This window comes from Tetrapisispora phaffii, chromosome 7, assembly GCF_000236905.1.
Source record: "Tetrapisispora phaffii CBS 4417 chromosome 7, complete genome".
NCBI classification, from domain to species: Eukaryota; Fungi; Ascomycota; class Saccharomycetes; order Saccharomycetales; family Saccharomycetaceae; genus Tetrapisispora; species Tetrapisispora phaffii.
This window is the reverse complement of record NC_016526.1, coordinates 577,727-596,938: the sequence shown is the minus strand read 5'-3', so window position 1 is coordinate 596,938 and position 19,212 is coordinate 577,727. Positions and strand designations below refer to the sequence as shown.

Here is a 19,212-nt window from a genome sequence, read left to right as displayed (position 1 = left end):
CACGGTTTAAATTTAAGGTCATAGATGACAGAGACACACTATGAATAACGAAGACGTTAGATGCTTTCAAATGAAAGCACGTATTCTGTTGAGAAGGGAAGAAGACGAGGGAGTGGGTTGTAGAATAAATAAGAATAAATAAGATCATGTAACTATTTAACATATAAATATTATTTTAATTGAGCATGTATGCATTTTGAATCGTGAAAAACAAACGCAACAAAAAAATAGACGATTGCCAACCATGGCGAATCTCTAGTTTTTTTTGTTGAGTTTTGTTCCAAAAGATCACATTGAACTAGTTCTGTATGCATCTAGTATGGTTCATTACCACCATAGGTAAGTACCTAGTACGGCAGAAAGGGCTAGGGCGCCGTAACCTGTTCTGTAAACACCTTTCAAGCTCAATTCTTTACCCATGTCCCAAACGAAATGTCTAACAGATAATGTGAATTGCAATGCAAACATGTAACTATATAGAGCCTTGATCACAGACTGTGAAGTCGGGGAAAACTTGTTATGGTACCAATTCGATAAATTGTCAGCAGTTAAACCTAAACCTAACAAAGCAGACAAACCAAATGAAATAGTAACCACATAGAAGGTTGCCCCTAAGAAAACAGCGGTTAGACGATGTAAAGAAGATAAGTACCAAGTCAACTGAGGTTGGTAAATCGTCAGATGTGGTGAAATAGGTCTATTGCCTCTTTGTTTTGATAATAAAGTATCTTCAGCTTGAGTTGTGATTTTGTTTCTTGCTGATTTCGAAATCGAAAACAGTCTCTTGTTTACAATTGATCTATTCAAAAACAGACTCTTAGAAGCAGCTGTGTTTTTAAGTAGCATGAAATTAGCAGACTTATTCAAACCTAGTTTAAACATATTGGTTGCGATAATGATATTTCTTTTCTGATATAATATACTCTGAGAGTGTCTGTCTCTTGACTCAAGATAACAATAGAGGAACGATATGTAGAGTAAAAACAGAACCCAGATAAGCAGTCACCTATATATAAATATATGGTGTGTGTATTTCAAGTTATGGCATATTAATTGTAAGAATGTGTTGCAAGAGATTGGTTCATTGGAAAGGATCACTTTCCAATGGTGACTAGACTTGTTCTTAGTGGTATGACCAATAACAATGACTGTAATGACCGAACGGTGAAATCTAAGGGCGATATCCGAAAAACGGAAAGACGGGTAAATGCCAGATGGCACATATGCCAAGTGACGGAGTGGTTACAATAACAGATGTATGGCTTAACTACATGCAGTATGTACCTAGATATGTATATATGAGTGTATGGGTATGAGTATGAGTAGACATGGAACTAAGTGGAGAACTGGCGTACTGTTTCATCAATTGAGGTGGCAACGTACTTGACGTTGCCGGTGTTTAACCCTGCGATGGATGCTCTACCGTTTGGCACCATATAGATACCATAGTTTGTCTCTAGTCTTGCTACCATTTCTTTTGTCAACCCTGTGAAGGAGAACATACCGGTTTGTTCGGTTATGTGATTCCAAGTCCCCGGGGTCCCCAATGATGTTAGGTGATTTTTCAATTGTTCTCTCATCTCGTTGATTCTGGACGACATGGTTACCATATCTTCATGCCATTGTTGAGTCAGTTCAGTGTTGTTCAAGATCTTTGCTACAATTTTGGCACCGTAGGAAGGAGGGTTGGAGACCTCACTTCTAATGATTCTTGCCAATTGAGATGAGATGGCAGCTTTTGTCTCTTCCAGTGTCTTTGAAGTTTCTTTTAAAGGTAGAACGATGTGGAAACATCCGACTCTTTCACCATACATACCCACGTTCTTAGCAAACGATTGGCAAATAAAGATTGGAAGTTCTTCACTCAATTTCTCAACACCTAATCTAACGGAGTAAGCGTCATTAGCTAAGTCACCGGAGGCAAAACCTTGGTATGCCGAGTCGAACAGAGCTATGTGTTTACCTTCGCGTAATGCGTCGATGACTTTCACCCATTGTTCCTTAGTAGGGTCAAGACCAGTAGGGTTATGTGCACAAGCGTGTAGAACGAAAATAGAACCTTCGTCGGCGCTCTTGATGGCATTAACAAACCCATCGATGCACAAAGTCTTGCTGGCCGCATCCCAGTAAGAATAGACTGATGTTGTTAGCCCTTGGACCTCGTAAATAGTCTTATGGTTAGCCCACGTAGGGTTTGACAAGTAAACTTTCTTGGATGGCCAGAACTTTGAAAAAAACTTAGCAGAAACATGTAAAGCACCAGTACCAGACAATGATTGAATAGAAACTACCCTATCCTCCTTCAGAGCAGCAGAATCTTCCCCAAGAATAACTTTTGCAGCACCATCGGTCAATGATTTCAAACCAGTAATACCCAAATATTCATGATTAAATTCTGGATCTTCATGAATCAATTTCTCAGCTTTTCTAACAGATGGTAAAACCCATGGTTTACCTTCATTATCCCTATAGGCACCAATACCAAGATCAACTTTCAAGGCTCTATCATCCTGACCGTATCTTTGCTTAATACCGAATAAAGCATCAGCAGGTAAAAGAGGAATATCTTCGAACATTGTTGTAACAATAATTGTATACTATCCTGGGTTTTCGAGTGTAAAGAATTGAAATAACTACAGTAAGAGAAGAAGTCACACAACGTTGTATTTGTATATTTATATGTATACTACAAATCTCATCTACCATGAACCATAAGTTTATGACTCTTCTGATGGTTAAATTGAAACGGCTTGGCTGTGCTCTTACGTATTGGTCATTAAATTGCTGAATGTTGTTGCATCGCTACCCGGACCTGATTTGGTACTTAGAAGAGGGTAGAATGCACCTGTATGTATGCAACTCTTACAGCTAAAAGGTGTGTCACCGTCAATAACCGTTGCAAGTTACCAATTGGTCATCGTATATGTCAATGCCTCTCTACAATCCATTACTTTTTTTAATAATTGATACGTGGTAGACCTCACTTCAACAACTCTTGTATATGATGGATAGATAGACGGTTGTTCATGGCCATCGTGTCTTAGAGTGCAGGTTACCCCCACTTTGGTTAGTTGCCCGGCCGTCCATTGTTTCTCAACAAAAAAAGGGTTCGTTTAAATCTTTTAAGCGCCTTTATCATACTATATAAGAGCAAGAATTTAAATGATTATTCTACTAATAATCAGTTACTTATAAGAACATAACTTGATATATATACATGTTGCTCGATTTTCAAGGAAGAGTGACAAGTATAGATTTTGCTGTAGGATTATACTAGACGTTTGATACTGATCCCCTGAGACTTCATTTAGTGATTACAGTTTGGAGTTAACTGGTACTTAGTAAAATAATTGGACAGCGGCTAATACAAAAAAAACTTAGAATTGTTTGGGTAAATGTCTAATTCTTCCGATATTCTCGATACACTGACGTATTTGAATAGATCAAATCAATATCTCGTTGCAGGAAACGATACATGGACAAATCTGATTAATTTACCTTATAGGATTGGTTTGTCATTCTCTGATGCTACCAAGTTACAATACCATCAATCAATTGGACAGACAACTCCAGACGATGATCCGAGTTTCTATCAAAATTATTCGTTGTTTATTGATATAATAGGTTATTTTTTTAGTTCCTATGCTATACTATGTTTTGTCACCGCAATACTGCTGAATAGACTGATTCAAATGTCTTCTTTGACTAATAGTACAATTTTAAACAATGCTAATAATGCTAATAATAGGGTAGGTCAATGGAGGAAATTACCATTATGGTCCACCTTTCTTATGCATCTTTCTGCTTTGATTCCTTCCGTGTTTATCATATTGCAAGGTCTTGTTGAGGTGGATATCATCCCAATCAATGATTCCTCGTATATGGAGAAAATTGGTTTAGAACCATTTTTGGTAAGATTGTTTTCTCTGTTTTCATGGTCACATTGCATAGAGACGTTCATTACAATTACATCAAATTCGAAACCAATGGAAGAAAGTGACTATACCATTTTTGAACTGTCTATTCAATTTTATATAATGAGCAGACATTACTCTCACTTTTCAAATCTAACACCAATTAATGATAATACATTTTCTACTGAGTCAATCTTAAGATTACATACAATATCAGACTGTTTAATGGCAATGGTGGGAAGAATTATAATACATGTGGTAGAGATGTTTAATATTAAGCACTATAGGTTATTAGCAAGTACAGTTGTTAATGTTATCTTCTTGACGTACTTATTCTGTTCAATGATGACTGGTGATATCATATACTTCCCGCTAACAACATATTTTAGACATTTTCCGAAAATATTCTCTATTCTAATAGTAGCAATATCGGTGCTATGTTACTTATTATCGTGTTTAGTAAGGAAAGATTTTTTTGGAAATAGTTCAAGAGACACAAAAGAATTACAGTATTATTCTTTCATGAACAACTGGTGGAGCCATTTACATTGTACAGGTGAACAAGAGTTTTCAGTTGTGATTAACAAATTTGCATTGTTATTGTGTAAAGACGTTGACTCTATTAATTTCGGTATTCAAAAAGAGTTTCCAAGTTTAAATGTACCATCTAGAATACACCATTCTTTCATTATTAGCGGATATAATAATAAACTACAAAAAATTGCCTCTTTGAATCAAGTTGTATCGGGAAGTAGAAATAACAACATATCGAATGCTTCAATTGATGAAGGATTCAATACATTGGATAATTATGGTAAACCCGATCACAAATCAAGTATTAAAGAAAAATTCAGTGTGATAGTTGCTCTCTTTCCTGGGTTTATATCTTTGATATGGCACTTCACTAAAATATTTAAACACACGCACATTGAAGTAATAGAACATGATCCACGACCTGGTAAAAAGTTAAATTTTCACGATTACGTTACAAATAAAAACTATGCCAGTTTCTTGTCAGCAATACGGCCTTCTGATACCAAAACGTCCGATCTAAACCGTGAATTTCAAGATGAAGAAAACATAGGTGATGTCTTGCTTCTACCTTCAGAAGATCTATCAGAAGATTACATCCCTGCGGCAGGCGCCAATGAAGACGAAGAAAGTGATGTAGATTACAGTTCTAGCGATGATTATTATATGGGGTATGAAGGGCTGCAAGAACATGATAGTGATAATCTAGAAACTATTGATGAACTAGAGGATTATACTGACGACGCTGATAAATCTTCTGTGAAGGATGAATTGGTAGAAATAATTTTGTCGAAAGAACCAATAAATACGAAGGAAGGTAAGAGCTGGATGTTATCTATGTGGAATTTGTTTCAATATCAAATGAGAGTGAATAAAAGACTGACAAGATCAGAATACAGCAAACTCAACCCAGAAAATGTTCTTCAAGATATTAATTTCAAAAATTCTTTGGACTCTAGAAAATCATCAATAACACCCAACACAAACGAAAATGATAACGACAGCATCGAAGTACTATGTGTTGTTTGTAAAACAAACGACAGAAATATAGTGGTTTGGCCTTGTAGATGTTTTGCACTCTGTGAGGACTGCAGAATATCACTTGGCCTAAGAGGTTTCAATACTTGCATCTGCTGCAGAAGTGAAGTCCACGGATACAGCAAGCTCAACAGAACATAACTTCACCATGTCATACCAAATAAGCATACATACATATACATATTTAATTACAAATATTATAATAATTGTTGAATTAACACAAAAGGTCACCTTGTTCTCGATAACTTGCCCTTGTGGCAAAGGAAATACGATCTAGTCTAATACAAGCCGGGTAGCCGATCTTTAAAAATTTTTTTCAAAAAATTAAAATTTGCAAAAAGTATAAAAGAGAAGCAAATATTCTACTTTTTAATACGTTTGTTATAACTTTCAAATTTACTATATTTATTTATTCTTTGTTATAAGTTAAAATTCTTCTTATTTTCCTTTAAAAGACACCAAGCATAAACTCGTGCCTTTGTGGTAATACAAGGAAGGGGGACTGTGATGCTCCTTTGGGACCTTTCACGTCTGTTTCCCTGTTATTGTTACTTAACTTCCTTATCACCGCACTGGCAATTTGGCGCTCGAGAGGCAGAGTCTCAAGGAACCAAGGTCTTTATTTCAGTGTTATACATCTCCTCTGGGTCGCAAGATCTGGGGTCTGAGTCGTTGATGTTGAAATTCTTGGTTGTTGCCATTTTATATATGGATGAGACAGAAGCAGCCCCGTCAACGAGTATTTAGAGTAAGTAGAATGCACGGTTTTGAGTTCTCCAGTTGTTGTTTTTTTGCACTCGTGTAAGAAAGGGGGCTTTTGGATTGAGCTCGACCGTCTTAGTTGTCGTTCTATAGCAGTATATTCCTGAACACTGTGAAGATCCTAGTTTGGTCTATTATCACTTGGGTAAAACCATACTGCAAACATTTTTATCAATATTTTCAATTGTTTATAGTTATAGATTCATATGTATATTGTTGAGGGAACCGTTTATGTTAAATTACATAAAAGCAGGTAGTCTTCAATGTCTTGAGAACTGGATTGCGCACAAAATTTCTGAAAGAGAAATGATCTTTTTGTAAACTATATAAGGGGAGGTTATTGCTTTTTGCAATCGTGATATATCTAATTCAATTATGGACTTGTCTAATGGTGGAATAAACGAATAGAGTTTTCAACATATACTAAATTGAAGGAGTCAGATGCCTTAAATACTTCTTTATCCATTACAGATCCTGCTGGTGCAGCAATAAATTTGACACCAGATCTGACAGCCCTGTATACGTTATCAGGGAATGGGAAGAAGGCGTCAGACGATAATGCAACGTCATTTAGTTTGGAAATCCATTCTTTTCTTTCTTCTGAGGTTAATGGAGTTGGTATCGTAACAAATTTAGATTCATATTCTGATTTTTCTGGTTCGTCAGTTGGAATTTGACCTGTAACGAATAAATCGATAGCATTTGATTTTTCTGGTTTTTTCACACCTTTAGCCCATTCAAAGGCTAGAACTCTTGGGTGATGTCTCAACCACCAGTTATCAGCTTTGTCACCAGCTAATCTTGTGCAATGTATTCTTGATTGTTGTCCAGCACCCAAACCAATAACCATGCCATTTTTAGCGTAACATACAGAGTTAGATTGTGTATACTTCAAGGAAATAGTAGCAACTGTTAAATCAATGACACCTTGGTCAGTTAATTCTCTATTTGCCGAAACAATTTCCTTAAAGGACGACTTATTTATAATGGCATCATTTCTTTTTTGTTGTAAATTGACACCATAAACAGATCTAGTTTCCATTAAGTCAGCTTCATAGTTTGGATCGATTTGGAGTACACAGTACTTACCACCTTTCTTTTTCTTCAGGATTTCCAAAGCTTCTGGCTCATAACCAGGAGCAATAACACCATCTGACACTTCAGTAGAAATAATTTTTGCAGTGGCCACATCAACGATGTTTGAAAGAGCAATCCAGTCACCGAAAGATGACATTCTATCAGCACCACGAGCTCTTGCATAAGCACAAGCTAGTGGAGACAAATTTTCGATGTTGTTAACAAAATAAATTTGCTTTTCAACGTCAGATAATGGTAAGCCAACAGCTACACCGGCTGGGGAGACATGTTTAAATGATGCAGCTGCTGGTAAGTTTAAAGAAGCAGATAATTCTTTGACCAGTGGCCATGAATTTAAAGCATCTAATAAATTGATATAACCTGGGTTACCACATAGAACCCTGAAAGGTAACTTACCTTCAGTGACAAACGCTTGGGCAGGTTTTTGATGTGGGTTGGCACCATAACGTAGTGGTAACTGTGACGTCCCTTCAGCATATTGTTTTCTGAAAAAATCTGAAATAGCAGCATCATAGTCAGCAGTGTGTTCAAAAGCTTTTAAAGCCAAGGTATTTCTTAGATCTTGAGAAATTTGGCCATCTTCTGACAAATCTTTCAAGAATAAAGCGTAATCATTTGGATCTGATAAAATAGTGACTCTTGAATGGTTCTTAGCCGCAGCACGTAATAGAGTAACACCACCAATGTCAATCTCCTCGACAGCTTCAGCGATTGTTACACCGATTTTACCTACAGTCTCCTTAAAAGGATACAAATTACAAACAACAAAGTCAATTTTCTCAATGTTTTGCTTCTTCAAATCATCTTCATCACTCTCCAAGTTTCTTGCTAAGATACCACCATGAACAGCAGGATGCAAAGTTTTAACCCTACCTCCTAGCATTTCTGGGGCATGCGTAACTGCAGAAACATCTTCGACAGGGAACCCAGCTTCACGAATTAAATTTGCAGTACCACCTGAAGCCAGGATTCTAACATTATTGGCAACCAATCCCTTGGCTAAATCTAACAAACCAGTCTTGTCGTAAACCGATAAAATAGCAGTCTTACGAGGATCTAACATAGTATACGTTTTATATATCTTTTAATTTTTATTTTTATAATGTTCTTATTTTGATAAATTACTAACTAGTACAAGCTTCTTATCATATGAGTTGTAGTATGAATAAGAAGATTAAATCAGTTACAAGATTAAATCCACACACTTATATATACACAAATATTAATCAATAGTTATCCTAATTACATGGTTTCATCATACCTCGATGCCAGACTCTGTTTAGTGTTTGCATACACTATCAGGGCTCACTTCTTGAACAAATCGAACAAATTGAATAACAAGGTTTAACAATTCAATATTAATCCTCCTTTCAATATAATCTAGAATATTGAACCTTTAATTAACTTCATCAACTGTATTACGAAAGAAGTCAATTGATTCAAAGGGACCGCAAAAGAAGTCAGGAGCGCTTGGATGGTAGCGCTTGTTGCAGGACAGGATGTTACACACCAGAAGACTAATGCTGTTGGTGGGATAATAGCATCTGGGCGTGATCAATGTCCCTACATGGTCATTCTCCTAAGACTACGTTCAATGGTTACGTAAGTACATATGACAGAACCATCAGTCCAATTCTCTTTGCAAACTTTTTAAAAAAAAGGTTTAGTTAATATATATTTCAGCAAATGATAAAACATTTACTTTATATAATGTTACCTAATAAATTTATATTATATAATTAGTAAAAAATTTAACATATTTTCAATAACGCTATCGCATAAATTAACCTCTCTATTTTCTGTATCTCCATAGAGATAAAGTGTTTTGTCTCTTCCAGGTCTTTCTTCTACCGGCTTGAGTGTTGTGGTATCTGTGACCCTTGTTTAGACCTCTAGATTTCTTACCAGTGGCAGTCAAACCTCTAGATTCACGGTGCTTGTGAACTGGGTTACAGATCCAGTTGTATCTGGCATCTCTTCTGATGGCCTTGTGTTGTGGGTCGATTAAGATGACTTCAAAGTACTTGTAAGTAGAATCTTGGTTGACCCAGTAAGAGTTTAGAACTCTCAAGTTAGCAGCACGACGACCAACTCTTTCTTCAGCAGTGGATCTTAGAGATCTTTGGTATTTCAATTCGTTAACACCTTCGTTGGTTGGCTTACCGTAAGTAGCACCCTTGGAGACCGGTCTCTTTCTGTTACCTCTTCTGACTCTGACTCTGTAGATGACGAAACCTTGCTTGGCCTTGTAACCTAATCTTCTAGCCTTGTCTGGTCTAGATGGTCTGGTGGCTCTGTGGATAACATTCTTTTGTCTGTATTCCCAAACTCTGATTCTTTGTAGGAATCTTAGAACATCAGATTGTTTCTTTCTTTGTAATTCTTCTAAATACTTGTAAGCACCCATTGCTGTATAAATTAGTTGGTGGTTTTCTTTAAATAGAACAACTAATCAAATAACTAAGAAAATAAATATGCAAAATGTAGCACAATCACACGATACAAATTGAACAGCTGCTTTTAATGAAAGAGAACAGAACAGAGGTGTTGATATATATATGAAAGAAAGTGAAATATTTTTTTGTCGATGGCCATTTGTCGATTCTGAGAAAAAAAAGTTTCACCTCATCGAATTGCGTCCGTTCGTTGTTGTTTTCGTTGTCTAGACAGGAAGCGGCCGGTGCAGCCGCAACCAGCCGGTGCAGTTGGTTGCGGCTAGGCAGAGGCTCGCGCGAGCCTCTGCCTAGCGGTTAAACGGTCTCCTTCTAGATGGCTCTGCCTAGGGGCCAGCGGTCTCGGGGCAGCGCGCGTTCCGATGTTTTCGCGCTTACCATAGTTAATCGAGTTCCAATAGTTTCGCAGGCGCATTACCCGACTACCAACCTTGCAAGGTTAGGGCATGGTCTTCTCTTGGCACAGCAACTACATTGATGAGACGAAGCTTTGGCTATTGACCAGCAGTTTAGTGGTTTTCTACCTCACTTGCCAACTCGTTTGCTGACCATTCTTTTCATCACGGACCCTCTGAGTTGTTACCAGAGACAAACTGTGGTGACTACTGAATGGCTGCCTGCGAGCTTTTGATAAATGCTAGGGTCTTCGGATCCACACTCTATGATGGTTAGCAACTGGATAGCACAATACACTGGTTCCATGTCTGTCTAACTCTTCCGCCGCATCTGAAACAACTCTCCCAATGGAAACTCCACAAACAAATCACAGGTTTTCTCTCCGATGCCTCAACTCTTACGATACACATAGCTCCGCTTACGAAACATCATTTTGGTAAGATCAGCTTTAATATATAGCATTGCTGAGATATATCAGCAAGATCGAGTGCCCATAAAAGACCTCTTTCACAGATCGCAGACGTACACACATACACAACTCTCTTTCACCTTCTTCTTACTTCCTCTGTTACTTGCAGATCACATGACTTTTCAGAACCTTTAGGAACATAATAACTGAAGAATTGAGGTTATAATAAACAAGCTTTCTCAGATTCTATATATAAATCACCCTTTATTCAAAAAGGGTATTCTTCGAAAGCATAACTGAAGTTAGTTTAACAGTAATTTAATTTCATTCAGATTATTCATATATAGTAGAAATTAATTCTCCTGTCGATCCAATTGAGACTATACAAAATACAATAATTCAATGAAACTACGCAGATGAATCAACATTCTAATACATACAATTTAAGGTCACATTTACTGAGTAATGACATTGGTGATATAGATATCACTAAAGAGACGCCCATTAATAATAACTCGCAGAATCGCATAGCGTCTCCAAATGTGTCTCCTGAGTTTCAACAGCATCAACAATTTCAGCAGCAACAATTTCAGCAACAGCAACAGTTTTCACCTCGACGTATGCAACAGCATCAATATCACCAACAGCAGTTCTTTCCTCAACAGTATCACCAACAGCAACAGCAACAGTTCTCTCCTCAGCGTACCTACTCCCCTCAGCGTCAGATGCGTAAATTACCAAGCAAAGATGTGAACAATTACAATGAATACGAGAATAAACAAAAACAAAAGTCTCATAGTATTAATCAAAACACATTGACAAAAATTTTTAAGGGCAAGAAAAGTTTTGGTAAGAGCAAATCAAGTGGAGGATTTGATGATGACAATGACGATGATATTGAAATCAATGCAACTTCAGACGCAGAGTTGAGTTTTACTGATATTGGCTCAACCGTTTTTAACAATAAGTTCAACCACAGTACGGACTCGACACCAATGATTCCAACACTGATAACAGGAAAACATCATGAAAATATGAGTAATACAGAGTACAGAAAATATCAGACTGCGCAAAAGAAAACTGCCCTAAATGCAATAAACAGGCAGCAACAGCAGCAGCAACAGCAGCAACCAAGGACAATGTCATTACAAAATGCAGGAAACATGAATAATAATCAAGTCTATAAAGCACAATCAATGTTAAATAGTAATATAAATCAAAGGAGACTTCAAGCAGACTTCAATGCAGGTAACAAAAACATCACCCCAACTCAGCAGGGTCAACCTAATTTAAACCCACGGGCTATGTCTTTAACCAATAATCGTAATCAATTTCAGCAACAACAATTCTTAATGAATGAGAGAATGAGTCCTCAAATGTTACCAAACCAACAACAAAACTTGAATTCTAATGACTTCATGACATCACAAAATAATTATCGAGAAAATAGCAATGCCTCATTCATTTCTACTTCTACTTCTCATCAAAATCTTAAAGATACACGAGGAATCTCTGGAGGGTTGCAAGTTCTTCATTTATCGAAGAAACAACAGGAAGATGATCTATTACAAAAACAAAGAGATTTGGAAGAAAGAGAGAGGAAATTATTGGAACTAGAGTTAGAGGAAAAAGAAAAAATGCTACTACAGAAAGAAAGAGAATTAAATGAATTAAAATTATCAAATGAAAAATTGAATTCAAAAAGTAACGAGGTAAGGTTAGATAGTGTTAATGAGAAAGTAATAGAGAGTCCCGCGCTTGAAACATATAAAGAAAATGTTATAAATAATGAAACCTCGATCACACAAGCTCAACCACCAGTAGAAGCACCAAAATCTGAGTCCGTTATGAATGGTGATGGTGCCTCTTCAATGCAAAGCAGTTTAGAGTTTTCAAATAGTAAGAAATCACTATTCAGTAAAAGCAAGAATTCATTAAGCAGAATATCTAGTTCGGATCAAAAAAGGAGTTCCGTATATTGTAGCAATATTGAAGGATTCACCGAAGGAAAATTAGCAGATGAGGTAACTCAGTCCAAGGATTCGTATGACACAAGTCAGGAGCAAAACTTTTATGATAAAAAGGATATAGTTAGTAATGAATTTGATTTTGATAATACGATAGCCAAAAAGTATGAACCAGTTTTTACAACTTCTGATAATACAGTTTCGGTAAATCCTTTTAAAACAATTACTATAACTAATGAACAATTGCAAATATTGAACGAAGGCAAAGAAATGATAAAGGATTTAAAACTTTTATCCGGAGAATTAGCTGAGTCTATTGAACGAGAAAACAATTTAGAACAGAGATTGGCAGATATTGAACTGAATAAACCAACTCGAGATAAAAAACCATTAGCGATTAGCGATTTCCAAATTGAATTACGCAAAAAATCAGAAAAAATAGTTGAATTAATTCAAATGCTAACTGAAGAAAGAATGAAAAGACACATTGCAGAAGAGCAGGTTTTATTACGTGAAAATGGTGTTCAGCCTAGTACTCTCGAATTAGTAGCTGAAATAGAGAGATTGAAGAATAAAATTAGTACTCTTGAAAATGCAGCTTAAAATATGGTAGTTATTTTTTTTTTTCATAAATACAAAAATTAATCTGTAATAATTAATAATTTTATGTTGATTATTGAAATAAGTTTATGTGAACCCAGTTCATCGTGTTTACTAATTACCGTGTTCACGTCAAATTAAATAGTTTCTGTCATTTCAACAAAGCGAAGTTAAAAATGGACGACACAAAAATAAATAATAAAAACAATACAATTTTGGATAAGATAGATATAATAAATCTATAAAAGAAGGTATTCCGATCTGATTTTTGATTATATTAGTTATATTATATTTGTAAGTAACACTCTTTTTGACTTATCTTTTTTTCAGAAATTATGAAGATTTGATTTTAATATAGTACAATAAAACAAAAGAAAAACATTTCAGATATGGCAGAAGTTACGAAAAAAATATACTTGTTACAGGCAATGTTTTGAATTCTCTTAAAGGAGATAAAATAAAGGATACAGAAAATTTAGATTAGATTCATCCATTCAACTTTGTTTAAGTTTGATGCCCGATATATGTACTATTGGAGAATCTGTTAACATTTTTGAAGATGATATCCATTTTATTAGTGAAGCCATTGTTCATGAATTAGATCATAGTTCTTATTTTAACGATGCTCTTATGGACACTTTAAAAGCAATTGTCTTTGAGCAACCACACAAACAACATGCAATTGCTTTAATTATACTAGTTGTCAATAAGAAAAATCCCAACGCTGGTAAAACTATTTTCAATCATTGTTTGAATGAATTTCAAAGATGGTTAAGAGAAGTTGTGAATCCAAATTTTAAATACGTTTCAAATGAGACGGGCGCTTGGAATAGAATAAAATTGTTACTAAGGTTCACTTCTCTATTATCACCAATGATTAATACAGATGAACTCATTTCAATATTTAAAACATTTTTCGAAATTGTTATTGACATTAACAAGGAATTTCCTGAGCAAAGAAACCCATTAGCTGAAATGATTTATACTAATACATTAATGAATATTCCATATTTATTTTTCTTTGATAGGATTAATCCTGAATTAAACTTAAAAGTCGATCAACTTTTGAACTATGTTGAAAATAATTACAAACCAAATTCTATTCAATTGGAGTTGACAAATGAATTTACTAATGATGTTCATGGTAGAAGATTAGAATATTCCCAAGTTATTTTACCAAATGTGAAAGCAATTTTATCGAATGACAAAAAGTTACTGTTTAATTTTTTTCCAAACTATATGAACCTATTACCAACTCAACCCAATAGGATTAAATTTATGAACCCAATTAAATTTCCATTGTATTCAGATTTAATAAGCTATAACAAACTTGATACTTATTTGGGTTCAGTTACAAGTACATGGTATACTCCGAAATATAACTTCCAAATTTTAATGCAAGATAATATATGTGATTTTGAAACAGTGATGCCCTTCGATTCTTACCAAGGCTTTTTATTAAAAGATATCATAACAGATATAGTAGAATCTATGGAGTTTAATATGAAAGAAGTTGCAAGACAAGTTTTTACCTTAGATATGTTTTTTAATAGACGTATTTTTGCTCCACCTGGAATATCTATTCCAGAATTAGAAAAATTGAAGGCAAATGATAACAGCATATCCACTTATAAGCTGGAAGATATTGCTATTGAAACTATCCTTTCCTTAATGTTTAATCTTCCAACGGTCACTCAATCTTTCTGCTATTATTTTAATTTACTAGTCAATATTTGTAACGAATCTTCTAGATCTATAGCTCCGATATTTGGAAGGGCATTTAGATTTCTATTTAGAAATCTAATTTCATTGGACTTTGAACTAATTTTGAGATATTTAGATTGGTTTTCGTTCCAAATTAGTAACTTTAAATTTAGTTGGAAATGGTCTGAATGGGAAGATGAATTTAATAAAATAAAGAACACTCCGTATCACCCAAAAAATATCTTCATAAGAAATTTAATTAAAAAAGAATTAAGGTTAACTTCTAACAAAATTGATATTGAGGAATCCCTTACGGCTCCGTTTAAAGAGTGCATGTATGATGGGTTTTTTTCCAATGATATTTTGACAAATTTTTATAACTTGTTGTTCGAAGGATTTGGAGTAACTTATGATATGATTTCAATGAGCAATATGATATTTAATCATGAAGATATGCCCATGAATGATATTGTGAGCGGCATAATTGATTATTTTCATGAAGATATTAAGACTAAAAACGTCAGTAGTTTAGAAACACTTCTTGAGACGTTGAGGAAAGATCATATGTCAATTATAAAAGATTATGATGAGTTTGTTACCATTCTCTTAACTCACTGTTTGCTTTATTCGGGAAGAAGATCATTATCTCATACTAATAAATACATCTCAGATTTTTACGATGATTTCACTCATATTTTTAATACTAGAAACACTGATAAAAGCAAGACTGAATTTTGGATCATAAAAAGTACGTTAATGTTTTGGAATTCCAATTCGCAAACTGCTTTTTTAACACTAGATGGCTTCAGGCAGTATGGTTTAGTTTCATCTAATGCTCTAATAAGGTTTTGCTTAAAAGATGAAGATGGCAAAATACCAGCTATTATTGATAGCACTGCAACAGAAGCAACGTTGAGAGTTTTACATCAAGATGTTTCCCATACTGAAGATATATTTGATGAATTACTTGGTATATTTGATGAGTTGTGTAAAATAATAAAAAATTCATTTGATAAAAAAGGAGATATCCATGGTTTGAAAGATACTGGACTCATGACACTTGATGAAAATATTGAAAATATGTATTGGAAATATTCAATGTCACTCCGATTCTTGAAAACAATTTTAAGAATGTTTACTGAAGAATATAAATTAGTTGAAGATTCTTTACTAATAATTCTAGATAACACTATAGCAGAACCCGTTATTAAAGCTATAATAAATAAATATATTACAGAATTAACTATTTTATGATATATTAAGTTGAATAAGTATGTGTTCAACCTTTTTAACTAACCTTTTGATATAAAAAGATTCATGAAGATCAGTAGTGATATTTATTGAATTATAAATGTGTATATATTGAAATTAATATATATTTATGCTAATAATTTACAATATCTAATGCAATACTTTTTATCTTTTGTATATATGCTGTGTTGTAATGCTAATTAATGTAATGTATTGTCTATTTTTAATGACGAATAACTGAGTCAAAACTCTTTACATCAGATATTCCATTTTTAGATGATGCTGATACTAAAGATAGCTTAGATTTCTTAGAAGCAATTACTGTATCGTTATTTTTTGATGACTGTGTTGCGGTCTTCGATATTATACTTTTCAATGAAGTCATATGTTGAGCCATGGTTTCATTTGGTTTATCTTCTGATGTAAATGATTGGGTGTCTTCTCTTGAAAGTTGATCAAATGTGTTTGAAATTTTGGAATGGAGTTTACTTATGTCAATATTGTCTTTATCCTGTAACAATGTAGTTTCCATAAGGTAAAAGCACAACTCCATAAATTCTTGGAAATCCTCCCTAGTTATAGCTCGTCCTGAGTATCTTAAAGTTTCATATAAGGAAATTAATCTCTGTGCTTTTTCAATAGTTATCGGATCATGGCTATCTGTTATGAATTCATATTTTACAACATCTTCAAAAGTAAAAAATGCAGGTACCCTTTTAATGTTGAGATTCAAAAACTGACCCTTGAACTTAACTCTATCAGATATATTTTTAATGCAAAGCTCATAGTTTAAATTTTCTGGAAACAGTTTCTCCACAGAAGGATCGTCGCACCTCAAAGGAGGTTCAATACCTGGATGTATTACTGGATCTTGGGGTTGCTTAAAAATTAACCCTAAATCTTTGCTGTAAGTCATATTTGCTATGACGAGTTTTCTACTAGCACTGTGGGGAAGATCAGCAGCAGATAGAGGAATATAACCTCTTGGAATATCTTGTAAACAACTTCTAAAATATAATGAGCGCCCAGCAACAATCACAATACACACTATCGCAAAAACGACTAAGGCACCAACCACAATAAAAGTATTCAAAGCATTGTTTAAAGATCTAGATGCCTGTGCAATACAATCAATAGGTAGCACGGCGGCAAACCCAACTAGAAGTATATAATTTATCGAGTATAGTATTCTAATTGCCCAAATGATTATGGGTGAGTTTTGAGGCATACTTGTTGCAATAACTTGGATTATTACCTGGAGGCCTGAGTTTATTTAGTACGTATTCAGAAACATATAATAATTGTTGATCCTTCTATGAACTTCTTCTCCATAAAGTATAACTTATAATATCTTTTATTAAAACGTTTTTTGTTCTAATATTTCTACGATCAAATGTATATTCAATTTTATTTATATCAGCTTTCCGACGTCAACAAATATTTAAGCATCGCTTAAATATCTATGATCATACAAACAAAGGATTATTCATCAAATCTAGTTATAGGGTTCAGTTGATTAGTTAAAGAGTATATAAGTTATCATTGGAACCAAAAAAATTATTTAGGTTAAACTACAATAGGAAATGACTGTAAAAAGTGTGCTGCAAATAATTCATCGAGATATGAGATATGTTTATGCGTTAATATATATTGAGCTAAATAAGGCTATTGAGAATATGTATGTTTAGTCACCTAGCAGCAAGTGTTCATCTTGTATTATAGAATTGGAAACTTTACCATGCTTAGAACTGACTTTTTCGATCATCCTGGATAATTGTATGTTTCCCGCTGCATCGATGCAATCTAGGTATTGCAGTGTTTGTACAATATCATACGGTTTGAATCCGGTCACAGTTGATATATCTTCTATGGTAACAGACCCTAGATCTGCTAATTCCCCTTCTAGTAGCTCCCAACATATTCTATTGGACCAGAAATTCATGTAAGTAATTAGACCGAATGGGGATAATGGTACCTCAGGACTTGATTTCAGGCCCTCAAATTTTGATATTTTGTATGATAGTTCAATCAATATAGTACCTAATTTTCTTTTCTGATATGGTGGAAACACTAGGATACACGCTAAATTGTTTTTGTTATATGAAACTATATCTTTTGAAAAGAAACCCATGGGCTTTGTAGATCCGTTCTCATAAATGATATAGAATTCATAATTCGCAATTCTAAAGTACATGGACTTATCATCAAGAAATAGTTTCGTGAATAAACATAAACATTGACAAAACAAAGTATGTTTTTGACCTTTCACTCTTCTTATTTGATATTTTGGCCCCAAGTATTTCAATCTTCCAGGGACTTTCTCTTTAAAAGTGCAAACTTTTGTGTGATCTATCAACGATTCAGCGTTATCGCAATATTTGAAACAATATTCGCAAATATATATCACATCTAACCAATATGGATCATTTTGATTGCCGTCATTATTGTTACTCGTGTTCTCTTTATCATTAATTTCAATATTTTCATTATCATTATCATTAATTTTACTTTCAGGTTTAACGTTGGCGTCATCCTGTCCAATGTCTATTTGTTTGCCGTCGTTCCCCTTTGCCCTCTTCTTACTATACATATATTTTTTGAAGTTAGCCTGTTTACTATTTGTAGCCTTTATCATTTTATTATCAGCATCAAAATAAACATTACTACCATACCACGTAGAGAATCTCTTATCACAACCAAACTGCACCTCATTGATATTACGTTCATGTAAAATACCATACAAATGTTCAGCTTGATTCATCTCTAATTGATTTCTATCTGAGTCAAGTAGTTAGTGGCTTCAACAAACACATAAAGAACAGACGTTTTCAACAATTAGTCTTCGCAGTTCCTTTCAACTCTGGTATAATGTAATACTGTCTTAATAGCTGCTACTGCACAAATTAAAACCAGTCTGCTTTTAAAGGGACTGTTATCAAACAAAATCCAATGATAAACCTTGCAAGTCTGTCAGAAACGCAATTCCAACAAACTCATCAACATATTTATGATTTTTAATGTAAAAATACCTTCAAAATTAACTAATTTTTAATCTGCAAATATCGTGTATGTCTTATTTTTCAATATTG

At 34.3% G+C, this 19,212-nt stretch overlaps 9 protein-coding genes across 9 annotated transcripts; 3 read left to right on the top strand and 6 right to left on the bottom strand.

Moving 5' to 3' along the window:
* Positions 1–327: 327 nt before the first annotated feature.
* TPHA0G02790 (succinate:quinone oxidoreductase subunit C) lies at positions 328–882 on the bottom strand (the record flags this gene model as incomplete). Its single annotated transcript, XM_003686503.1, has 1 exon — positions 328–882. One exon carries the CDS (start codon positions 880–882, stop codon positions 328–330), a length of 555 nt encoding a protein of 184 aa, XP_003686551.1.
* Positions 883–1,334: 452 nt separating this feature from the next.
* On the bottom strand, positions 1,335–2,576 carry AAT2 (aspartate transaminase AAT2; the record flags this gene model as incomplete). Its single annotated transcript, XM_003686502.1, has 1 exon — positions 1,335–2,576. One exon carries the CDS (start codon positions 2,574–2,576, stop codon positions 1,335–1,337), a length of 1,242 nt encoding a protein of 413 aa, XP_003686550.1.
* Positions 2,577–3,395: 819 nt separating this feature from the next.
* ASI1 (putative ubiquitin-protein ligase ASI1) lies at positions 3,396–5,624 on the top strand (the record flags this gene model as incomplete). The annotated part of the gene is made up of 1 exon (XM_003686501.1): positions 3,396–5,624. The coding sequence occupies one exon, from the start codon at positions 3,396–3,398 to the stop codon at positions 5,622–5,624; it is 2,229 nt and encodes a 742-aa protein (XP_003686549.1).
* A 1,006-nt stretch (positions 5,625–6,630) lies between these two features.
* Positions 6,631–8,406, bottom strand: ADE17 (bifunctional phosphoribosylaminoimidazolecarboxamide formyltransferase/IMP cyclohydrolase ADE17; the record flags this gene model as incomplete). Its single annotated transcript, XM_003686500.1, has 1 exon — positions 6,631–8,406. The coding sequence occupies one exon, from the start codon at positions 8,404–8,406 to the stop codon at positions 6,631–6,633; it is 1,776 nt and encodes a 591-aa protein (XP_003686548.1).
* Positions 8,407–9,135: 729 nt separating this feature from the next.
* On the bottom strand, positions 9,136–9,750 carry RPL15B (60S ribosomal protein eL15; the record flags this gene model as incomplete). Its single annotated transcript, XM_003686499.1, has 1 exon — positions 9,136–9,750. One exon carries the CDS (start codon positions 9,748–9,750, stop codon positions 9,136–9,138), a length of 615 nt encoding a protein of 204 aa, XP_003686547.1.
* Positions 9,751–11,017: 1,267 nt separating this feature from the next.
* On the top strand, positions 11,018–13,171 carry TPHA0G02745 (uncharacterized protein; the record flags this gene model as incomplete). The annotated part of the gene is made up of 1 exon (XM_003686498.1): positions 11,018–13,171. The coding sequence occupies one exon, from the start codon at positions 11,018–11,020 to the stop codon at positions 13,169–13,171; it is 2,154 nt and encodes a 717-aa protein (XP_003686546.1).
* Positions 13,172–13,681: 510 nt separating this feature from the next.
* Positions 13,682–16,126, top strand: TPHA0G02740 (uncharacterized protein; the record flags this gene model as incomplete). The annotated part of the gene is made up of 1 exon (XM_003686497.1): positions 13,682–16,126. One exon carries the CDS (start codon positions 13,682–13,684, stop codon positions 16,124–16,126), a length of 2,445 nt encoding a protein of 814 aa, XP_003686545.1.
* Positions 16,127–16,346: 220 nt separating this feature from the next.
* On the bottom strand, positions 16,347–17,351 carry DLT1 (Dlt1p; the record flags this gene model as incomplete). The annotated part of the gene is made up of 1 exon (XM_003686496.1): positions 16,347–17,351. The coding sequence occupies one exon, from the start codon at positions 17,349–17,351 to the stop codon at positions 16,347–16,349; it is 1,005 nt and encodes a 334-aa protein (XP_003686544.1).
* A 456-nt stretch (positions 17,352–17,807) lies between these two features.
* Positions 17,808–18,884, bottom strand: SAS2 (histone acetyltransferase; the record flags this gene model as incomplete). Its single annotated transcript, XM_003686495.1, has 1 exon — positions 17,808–18,884. The coding sequence occupies one exon, from the start codon at positions 18,882–18,884 to the stop codon at positions 17,808–17,810; it is 1,077 nt and encodes a 358-aa protein (XP_003686543.1).
* Between the last annotated feature and the right edge of the window lie 328 nt (positions 18,885–19,212).